We start from the raw sequence: 11,220 nt of genomic DNA on the forward strand, positions 1-11,220 counted from the left end.
ACTCGGTGTGATTAAGGCCTCACTTTCCAGCTCTGAAGTGGAAACAGTGCAAATGACTTATATGCAGACTATGTCTTAAAACAGCAACACACGATTCCTCCAACATGTATTTCCTCAGATCCTGTTTTTACAGTGGTAGAAAATGATTTTGAAGACACTAAGACAATGATAAAAATAAATAAATGAATGCATTTAAACTGGATTTGCGGGGGGGGGGGGGGTCTATCAGAGACAGGATAAAAAACTTTCATCACAGGGCAAAGGTAACTGCGCATCTTTTTACTAATTTACAGATACTTGTTCATCTAAGGCAGGAGTTGACAGCCTTTACTATCAGAAAAACAATTTTTGAGACACTTTAACCAAATAAATCTATAAAACATGTTAACATGTCTCCCTTTAAAGCACTGTAGATACGAAGCAACGCAGGTAAGTATGAGTCCCATCTGTTTTGGTGTAATTTAGTCAAATTTAAAGTGCTGAGTTTAGATTGACAATGAATAAAATACAATCCCAATAAGATCCCAGTAGCTTAAAAATTCAATTAAATTTTGAACAAACTCCAGCAAGAGCACACCAATACACCGACAGTGTTGGGAGTGAAAGCAAAGTTAAAACAAGTTTGTTCACAGGCTGTTAAATTGAAGGCTTTTCTCTGCAGCATTTAGTTTTGGGGGGATTTGGAATCCATAGGTAGGGGGACTCAAAAATAGTCACACAGGCTAGACATATGTATAGGATACACATCCTGCTCTGTCACTTCAACCCTTTTGCTGTCCTTCACTGCATTCATGAATCTTCTCTGTTGTCTTCCTCTTTTCTTCCATTGTACGATATATGCACTCTCTCTATTTCAGGTAGTTTCACTACTACCAATTAAGAATAGCTTGAAGCAATATTTGATAGAAAATTTAAATAATACAATAAACAACCGTTAATTAGTATCGTATTACTGTTCATACAATTTTTTTGGATCCACTAGAGAGCTGCATGAGGCTCAGGAGCCAAATGTTTGAGACGCCCACTGCCACCGCATAGCAGTGGTCAAAGTGCAGGATTTCCCCTTAAACTGTTCTAATACTCACATAAACAGTACAACAACTCTAAAGAGAGCCTTTATCTAAAAATCGACAAATATTGTTTGCCGGTAAATTAACTTTCCATTACTCACTAAAGCGACACATATGACAAATATTTCATTAACAGGAATCTCTAAATTAGAGCTGTATTCTACATTTTCCCCCGTTTCCACAAATGGCAACACAAACAAGTAGACCTACTAAAAACCAAAACCACAGACTGAGCAGATGGTGGGTTTGACAAAAGCCTACTGCCTCATACGTTCAACAGAAGTCTGCGATGCTGCATGACTAAGAGACTCTAACATGTGTCATTTTTGTTCACTCCTTTAAAAATCCTAATGTAAGGACTAAATTGATGTGCTTCTTCTCCACTATAATAAAAAAAAAATCTATTTTGTCCTCACAATCACAAGGAAACTAGGCTAAAATAAACATAATGCACATAAACACAATGATTACACCTGGAGAAAAAAAGTTTTTGTGTTTTTTTCCAAACAAAACCAGCCGGAAAAACAGATGAGTGTCAGCGCCGGGTCGCTGCTTTTGTTTTGTCTCTATAAAACACTCGCACAGGAGAGGAATGAATGATTCAATCTATTATCTCCACCGCCACAACCACGAGTACAACGCCACAGTTGCTGTTATTATCGTCACAGTCATCCGCTCTGAGTCAGCCTCCACAAGCTGTATTGAAGGAGATGATATTTTCTCTAATGACATAAACAGTCAGCTGGTAGACACGCTGACTCGCGCTCTTCTCTTTCCACACACACTCAGCCATATATCGACTCTCACTCGTCTAGACAACAACGCTGATGATTTAAATTGATGGCACGCACGAATGCACACAAACAGGCAGATGCTCATTCAGACACGCACGCTGCATCACACTGCTGACAGCAGCACGCACACATGCACGCACACACACTTCCAGATGTCAGGTGATGACAGCTTTGGCTTGTTAAAGGCTCAACAGGAGAGCTTACAGGACACCGACTCATTTCCCGTGGCTGAAGTGAAGTGTGGCAGGTGTTCTATTGTTTTCTGACTTTTTATTCTTAACATGCTCTGCTTCCAATGGGAAGGTTGCCAATATTTGTTTGCATGCACTCAGCTGCGTGCAATGGTTCCGTCAGTAAATATACTATTAATTAAAATACAAAAAAATACTACCAATTAAACTTGTTAAATAGGAGTTGTGTGTCTTTATGGTGCCCTTATGTAACCCATTATCTGCATTTATTTAGATAATAATGTTTTTGTAGGGTGAACAGTTGGTCCTCAACTTAAGAAAACAAACACTTTTTACTTGTGCTGCATTCATTTAACACAAGTACCGTGTGTATAAAATCTCTTTTGAGGTTCTCCTTTTCAAACAATCAGCCAAAAAAATGAAGTTTTCTCCACAGACTGTATTTAAAAGATGAACAAAAGGAAGGAACAGATCAAGGGGAGTACCAGAGGACACTGCGTACCTCTGTGGTAGTGGCGTATTAATCATAAAGTAGCCATAGCCTCAACCATACCCTGCTTTACTGTTTGTTTTAGTCACAAAGAGATAGTTTGTTCACAGAGTACAAACAGCTTCAACTAACAAAATATTCATGAATCCTGGGTTTGTGCACATGCACTGCGGACTTCTATGCAAGCTGACTTATTTTGCAACCAGTGTGCCACTGGTTGCAAAATAAGTCAGCACATTCAGGGGGAAAACAGAAGTGAAATGTGTGAATCAAACACCGGGGCAGCCACTTTCTAAATTAAGATCTGCACCTATTTGCATAGGACTTGTTTTGATCTGACGAAAATTCACTGATCCGTTTTAATCAGGAACTGCATTTTTGGCTACAAACAAAGCACTCTGAATAAATACTAAGCATTATTTGCTCAAGTGCAGAATATAAATATTGTGCTTGCCAGACTAGAATTTATGCTTCTCCAAACAAGGTGACAGGCAAGAGTGAATTAAAAAAAAACATTAATCTCGATGTTGATGACCAGTTGTAATAAACGACTGATCTAAAGGGAAGATTTTCCCCAAACTGTCCCAATTTAGTAGAAACTGACCTGTCTCTCTACATGCACTCGTGTTTCTTAGACTGAGGTTCTGCCCACTGCACTGCAGTGGGTAATAAGACTTGTTAGAGAAGATGTAAATGTTCCTTATAAGCTACTTGAAATGCTCAGCCTGGTGGATAAACTGAAGCCAGACACTGGACGATGCTACAAAGATGAATTGAGGGATCACTGTAGCTGCAGGGACACTACTGATATGTTAAGCAAGCTTTATGATGAAATACACAGTTTAATGTTACCTGCTAGTTCAAGTCAAAATGACTGCTCTATTAGCCATGTAGTCAGGTGTTGATTAATATCAGGTTAAAGCTGTTAAAGGGTGAACAGGAAATGCATCAGGATAAAGGAGTTTATATTTATTACATCAAGATCTCCCATTAAAAAAAGACAAAACCTAAAAAAAAGAAATACCACATAGACAAACCAGAGGATAAAAATTAAGGAGCGAACAGAACAATTATTCTAAGACTCTTTATACCTCTAGTAATTACAGTTGTGGTCAGAAGTTTACATACACTCATCACAAACATGTCATTTTTGGCTTTTAATGACTTCTTTGAACTATTTTTTCAGGTTGGAATGATTATATAACATGTATCTTTAATGACTTTAAAAACATGAATTGGGTGCACAACGTTGAATTTATGACATGTACATGGACTAGTTTCCTTGCATGGACCAAGCTTTAAAGCCAGTTCTGAAATGTTCAATAGGGTTGGGGTCGATGCTATGCGAAGGCCATTCCAGAAGCTTAATGTTGGCCTGCTTTATCCTTTCCAAAAACCAGTTTTGATGTGTGTTTGGAATCTTTGTCCTACCCAGTTGTGTCCATGTTTCAACCATCTAGCTGCTAATTTAAGGTGAAGCTTAAGAATTTCACCTTAAATTATTTATTATTTCACTATATCAAATGTGCAGTAACAGCAGCAAAAACAGTGCATGATGCTACCAACACCATGCACGACAGCTTGTACAGTATTCTTAGATTACTGTACAAGCTAAATGTACAAGCATAGCTCTTGTCATTGAGGCCAAACAGCTCAATATTAGTTTCCTCTGATCATAAAAATATTGATTTTGATTTTTCCATGATGATATGAACTGTGATAGTGATAGTGTAAAATTTGTTTCGCTTGTGGACAGTGCAACTGGTGTCCCAGCAGCTCACAGTTCATGGCAGGCTGGTTGGTTCCTGGGTTTTCTCCTCTCACCTGAGGCTGACAGTTTGGGTCTTCTTCCAGACCTCTACAATTCTCCTTAGATCTTCACTCTGTTTCTTGGTCTTTTGCACTGTTCTGAGTATTGGTCAGTCCAATGAGCGCTGTCAAAAAGAGACTACTGGTTGTAGTCAACCATGATCACAAACAAGAAATTAATAAGCCTTGTCAAGTTAGACGACCTTCAGCACCACTAATTAAAAGATTTAAGTATATGTAAATATACATTCATGCCCATGATGAGTGGATGGAAGCTTCTGAGAATTGTTTAACTGTTATTAAGTCATTTTTAAACATCTCAAAGTGTTGGCAGCTTCTAAAAGAGTCAAGTTAATAGAACATCCTATTGCTCTGAGGTCAGTGAAAAGTCAATTTAGATTGTTATTTATAATGGCACTTTTATAGTCTTGCTGATCCCTTAAGACACTTTTACACTACAAGCCACACTAAGCCCTTCCCACAGGTGTTCACACAGCTCTTTATCACACACACATGCACACAATAACACCAGTGGATGCATTGTGGAGCAATTTGGGGTTAAGTATCCTGCCATAGGACACTTTGATATATAGATCAGAGGAACCAGGCATCGCACCAGCAACCTAGTTACATAATTACTCCAATTTACATCTTAGCTGTAATCTGACATCAGGAGTAATATATTTATCCTTAATTTCACTTGATGACTCATCACATGAATACTTAAATTAATACATATATGTCTTAAAATAAATAATCTGTTTTGCCACCTACCATCTATTATAGGGTTAAACTATTCCGTTATATTTACAGAGACGAGTGAATTGACGTGTTTTTCTCCAAAAGAATTCTTCTCATGTCTTTTCATCTTAAGCATCTTAAGCTGAGGCATGAATCAACTTTAACACCCACATGATTGGACTGAAGTGTCAATCATCACTGCATAAAAACATTTAACAAAAAGAAAACATAAGAAAGAAAACAAAGAACACAGTACAGGGACCATAAAATTCTTATTGTAGTTAACGTTGAGAGGTAAAAGGGTTCACATCCGTGATGTTGCCACGCAGGGTATTTCAGAGGTTTTCTATAGAGCCCTGATGATGCGAGAGGAGGCAGATTAAGACCTATGTTTGCTGACGGAGGGCACGGGAGAATCCCTAAGTGTCATGTAAGGGCTCAGTGCACTTCAAGCAAACTGTCTGATAAAATGTGACATCCGATCACGTCTAAAAGCAAAAGTGTGTTGGAGAAGAGTCAAGTGAAGGGAGGTTTATTTAGAAAGCACATTTACAGCGGTAGACAAATAAATAACGCAAGACCGAAAAAACAAACACTTGCCATCCAGCACCCCACTGGTTCAAATCTGTGGAAGGACTCTGTGTCTGTTTGCGGTCTTTATCTGTACAACATGAATCATTCAAACGGGTAAACAGTGTTCCCTCAAAGGCATTCATGGTATTCCACTCAGTGTTGTTAAAGTGAACAAAAAAGAAGCTTGTGAACATGAACCCTGCCTTCTTTCTCACCTCTGCACACCTGTCCATTAGCTCTTTTGCAGAAGACATTTTGATGTGTTGCACTGGCACAAGTAAAGGTGTAAACAATAAAAATAATGAATGGTAAATTCCATGTAGCCGCCTGTTTCAGGGCCCTGGTATTTCTCATGCAGCTATAATTACATATAGGATTATTTTTCTTATGCTTTGCTTTTCTTGCTGGGACATGTCAAAATGTCTTCTGTGAACACAGCGCGCTACAAACCAAAACTCTGGCCTTTATCATGGTGACCTGCCGTAAGCGGTTATTTAAAGGTGACCAATTAAACTGCGTTCTAAGCTGATCTCGTTTGCAAACAATCTTGAGTGCAAACATCCAGCTGCACTGCACAGCAAAGGCAGACACTCCAAGTTTAAAGTGTAAAATTAGTGTAAAATTTGTTTCACTTGTGGACAGTGCAACTGCTGTTTCAGCAGCTTACAGTTCATGGCAGGTTTGGTGGTTCCTGGGTTTTCTCCTCTCATCTGAGGCTGACAGTTTGGGTCTTCTTCCAGACCTTGGCAAAGTGGTGACAGATCTGAAACTTGTATTTACATACAACTGCTTGAAGTTTTTAAATGTCTCCAAGAAACCTTCCAAATTTGTGTAAATCTACAATTCTCCTTCTTAGATCTTCACTCAGTTTCTTGGATGTTACCACTGTTCTGAGTACTGGTCAGTCCAATGAGCGCTGTCAAAGAGAGACTACTGGTTGTAATCATGATCACAAACAAGAAATAATAGGCCTTGGCCTTGTCAAATTACCGATAACGGTGACAGATTAGTGTTCTAAGTGGACCTCGTCTGCAAACAATCTTGAGTGCAAACATCCAGCTGCACAGCACAAGGCAGACACTCCAAAAATAAAATTCTGTGGCACAAACTTCGACGATTGTCTCTAAAGGTGCCATTTGTTGATCGGTCCTTCAACAGACCACCATAACATTACCGGTTGCGGTTGCTAGGAGTTTTGTGGTGCAGAGCCTTTACTGATCTCCTTATAGAGATTCCCATTTGGTTTGTCTGACTGCATACTGAGCAAAGAACAGAGCCTACCGAGAGTCTCTGAGGACTCTTTAACTAAAGCAGGAGGCTCTCTGACATCAGGGCTTGTTCTCAGTGGGTCAAACTGCTGCCCTCTCACAGCTGTGTGAAGCGGAGGGAAGTAGCTGCTGCCTATTTTCAGACATATCTGTCCTTCGTAATGAGTTTCCAAGATGCCTTGTCTGTGCTTTAGTAAAGGATACACAGATTACAAACATCCATGTACAAATCCTTTGCACATTTGCAGACAAATTGCACCAGCACACTCTATTCCCACGGGACAGGTACGATCTCCTAAAAGACACATCAGATGTTTTGTCTTGATCTCTTTCCTCATATGATACAGTCTGCCTCTCTCAAATCTTTTCAAGGTGGCTCCCACTCAAGAATAAAATAAAATGGTGCTGATATTTAGGTTTGACATATCACTATTCATTCGATTTTACTTTACATTTGACTAATTGATGCCATTTTGTTGTGCAACACCTTCATGTGTTACCCAATTTCTCACGTGCAAATTATCTCTCTTAAATAGCAGTTACTGTGAAAATACTAACCCTCACAGTAATCTTTATTTCAGCCTCTTTAAACCTCTTGTTAACTGTCCTTCTGTTTCAGTCTCTCATCCACTCAGTCTCCCATTAAATGCTCTTATACCCCCTCATTTTTCTCTCTCTTCACCTTCCTCTGCTCCGATCTCCTCTGCCCTTCTTTCAGATCGTGATACAGTTTTCAGCTGGGACCAGCATGTCCCCATGAGGAGTGTGATCACCGTGTTTGTGTATCTGAGATGAGAGAGAGTCGTGTGCACATGTGTATGGGAGAGCGAGAGAGAGAGACACTTTGTTCTCATTGTCTTGGGTCCAAGAGTCCTCTTAGGGACAGGAATGAAAGAACTGAGAAGTAGGCACTTATGTGCAACAGTTTCCTGTATGAAGGAATGCGTGTGTGTGTGTGTGTGTGTGTGTGTGTGTGTGTGTGTGTGTGTGTGTGTGTGTGTGTGTGTGTGTGTGTGTGTGTGTGTGCACGTGTGTCTGTGTGTAGTAAAATGGTCTTCACCTTTCTCAGTGTGGCTACCCACAGCCTAATCTTGATCTACATCTTGATATTTTAGCTGAAAGCAACTGTAAAAAAAATGAACAGGCTGCACATTTGAGGAAGCAAAAAAGGCCAGAGGAAGGGAAAAGATATGAGTTTGATGTTGCATGATTGTCCCATGGCACATCTAGTTGCATAATACCTATTTCCTTAATCTCAATTATTCTTTTCTGCAAAAGGCAATCAGTCTGTAACCTGTTTCCAAATTATGTAATAAAACAGCACCAAATGCCAGTGTTGTTCAAGACTAAGGTGACTGCAATCTAATTTGATATAAACAGGGTGAATTAATATCGGCTGCTGGAATAATATTTACTTTCCCAGGTATGACAACCAGCACCTCTCTTCTTTAATGTAAAATAAATTACATCCTACAGCAGAGGTCAAAGTGGAAGCAGTGTTTTTCCCGGTTCTTTTCTTTTTTCCTGCACATTCTATTAATGTAACAAGTGAGTGACAAGTGACTGTAATTAACTGGAAAGTAGAAAATAAAAAATGTGTCTAATGGACATGATCGAGAAACCTGAGTCTAAAAAGGCAACCATGTGGAGCCAGAGGTTCTTCCGACATTACCGGTGTCATTCAGTGAAGGAGCACTGCTCTCCTCACGTCTTTGAGTGAGTCTATGGGCATCCCAAAAATATTACGCAACATTTGAGAAACTGACACACAAACTGATGTGGAATATGTTACACTTAGCTCTTACCGTCGGGGTACGCTTTTCACTCATTCACTAAATAAAATCTGTACTTGCACAAACACTCACAGGGGCTTCCAAAAAACAACCCGTAATCTAGTCAATCAATAAAAGGTTCCCCGACCTCTACCTCTCTTTCAGGTGTTCCTCTAATTCTTTTATCCTCTCACATGCCTCCTCTCCAGTATGCCTTACCTTCCAGAGTCACCTCTTTCCCGGCTCGTTTCAACGCCTGCACAGCCTCGTCGTGGGTCGCGTCCCGCAGGTTCATACCGTTCACGGACAGGATCGCGTCCCCCACATACAGAGACTGGGTCTGGTCCGCAGCGAGCCCCTTGAATATTTTACTGATGAGGATGGGCATCTTATTCTCCTTCCCCCCTTTGATGCTAATCCCGAGTCCCCCGACTTCCTGCTTGGTCACCTTGACGCACCGCTTTTTGTTGGCGATCGCTTCGGGTACCCGCTCCGGGAGGTCCGTGAACGCGGTGCGCACAGTTTGGGGGCCATTGTTGGAGTTGGTATTACTGTTGTCATGGTAAGATCCGTTGGTAACGCCGTTAGAGTTGACATTGTCATCGACACTCTCGTTAACGTTGCTCTCACAGCTTAACGTGAGCGCTTCCTCGTTCAAGTTGACCAAAACTTTGTGCCACTGCTCTCGCACCAAAACCTCCACAAATCCACTTTTTTGCACTCCAGAGCCAATCGGAACTCCAGTCGCTACTACCACCGCCATCTTTGGAGCATTTCTGTAAAAAATCACATGTGATTTAGTTCCCAGTGCGCTCGCAAGTTCCACCCTATCTCCCTCTCGCCCGGGCTGGACTTTGCCCCCTCTGAAGTTTTCTGCAGGACTTATATCGAGCGTCCCGTCCGACCAGCCCGAGCTCTTTCAGCGCAAACTCCCCCTCCGCTCTGCCTGCCCAAGATCCTATCTGCTGGGTGGAGTTTTCCTCCCCCCGCCGTCAGCCGATGCCATCTCCAGATCCCGCTTGTACAAAATGTGTACATCATTTGCCAACTTCTTGTAAAACACGCTAACCACAGAGGTAAACAAACACCGGGAAGATTAGGCAAAAATTCACTTCTCATCTATTCCAGCTAATTCAGAACCGACAAGACTACCATGATATGTGCCTACACTACTGTCATGTTAGAGTGGGCTTTACGAATCTTTTACACTGGCAGGAAAAGAAAATGTAATTTGTGGAGTAGAATATTTTTGTTTTGTGCGCTCTTGGGTAAGATGGAACTGAAGTCACGGAAAATTTGCATTTTTTTCCACGGCGCTAGATTTTTAAAGACATATTTAAATAATATTAATAATAAGATGAATCATATATATGACTAGAACTAATTTCCAGTCTTTCAAGTGTCTAGTGGGTTCCAGTCTTCTACGATAGCCCGTTTTTCCGTGGGTGAAGTGAGAAGGTTTTACGCGCGTACAGGAATGCGCCTGTGCGGGTTTTGTTGTTTCGAAGAACGAAAGAAGAGAGGGAGCACGTTTTTCTCTGAAACTCTGTCAAGGAAGGCCTCCCTCTAAGGCTTTGCTTTGTCTACTATTATCAAAGGACGTCCTTACGCCCTGTCAATCACACACGATCCAGAAAGCTGAAAAAAAAAGTCAGTCAGCTCAGACCTTGAGAGCGCAGCTGGAGATGTCAGCATAGTGACCGGAGCTTCTCGGAGCATCGCTGGTCAGGCGGACCTTTCTTCACAGGCTTAACCCCTGTGTTCAAGTCTAGTGAGTGACTGACATTGAGGCTGAGACAAAATCAGTTTCATCTCATCACCAACTCCTGACTGCGTGTCAGTAAAAGCTGGAATACTGAGAACAAGAACAATGTTTAATGTAAACGTCTTTAGCTCCGCAGCTGTCTGGCTGTGGATATTACTCACAGCTGCTCAAGTGCTGAAACGTGCTGAAGTAGACCACAGTGTCACACTAAACTATTAGAAATGTTGCTACGACACCTACCGGTGACGCCTTTAAATACTAAATACTAGAGCCTCTTTGGCGATTTAGTGAATGTATGACTTGGCCGCAGACTGCTAATGTAGAGTATTTAACCTCGGTTTTGTGCCATATGTGCACAACTAGATTGTGTTTGGGATTAAGTTAAAACGTGTCATTAAAAGTTGTTCAGTTATGGAAATATGTAGGAATGCTGTGCAGTGTGGGAGACAAGCTTCCCTACAAGCCTGCCCTAAAAACTATGTCAGATCATTACTACTGAGCTGCACTAAAGACATGATTAACTGTGAGCAAGAGACTGCAACAGAAATACAAAGAATATTTTTAGTTTAATGAGGTGTAGGCAATACAAGCGATTTTTACTTTTATATGGAAATGAGCTGTCACGTGAAATGTACAATCTTTGTTGTGATAATGACCTTCAAAACAAACAAAGAAACAGAGAGGGAGAGAGTGCTTTAAAGGTGATGGTACTTAAAGGTGTTAATAAATCTTTTTTATATCCCTCCT

The 11,220-nt window shown here is 40.8% G+C and overlaps 1 protein-coding gene across 1 annotated transcript in view; it reads right to left on the reverse strand.

The window, feature by feature from the left end:
- The window catches only part of sntb1 (syntrophin, basic 1), a 39,701-nt gene extending 30,033 nt beyond the window's left edge, over positions 1-9,668 (reverse strand). Inside the window, exon 1 of the mRNA XM_004565155.5 lies at positions 8,928-9,668. Coding sequence (XP_004565212.1) covers positions 8,928-9,471 — 544 coding nt within the window. The 5' untranslated portion in view covers positions 9,472-9,668. The remainder of the gene's footprint in view (positions 1-8,927) is intronic.
- Positions 9,669-11,220: the final 1,552 nt, after the last annotated feature.

Source organism: Maylandia zebra, linkage group LG11 (genome assembly GCF_041146795.1).
Source record: "Maylandia zebra isolate NMK-2024a linkage group LG11, Mzebra_GT3a, whole genome shotgun sequence".
Classification (NCBI taxonomy): Eukaryota; Metazoa; Chordata; class Actinopteri; order Cichliformes; family Cichlidae; genus Maylandia; species Maylandia zebra.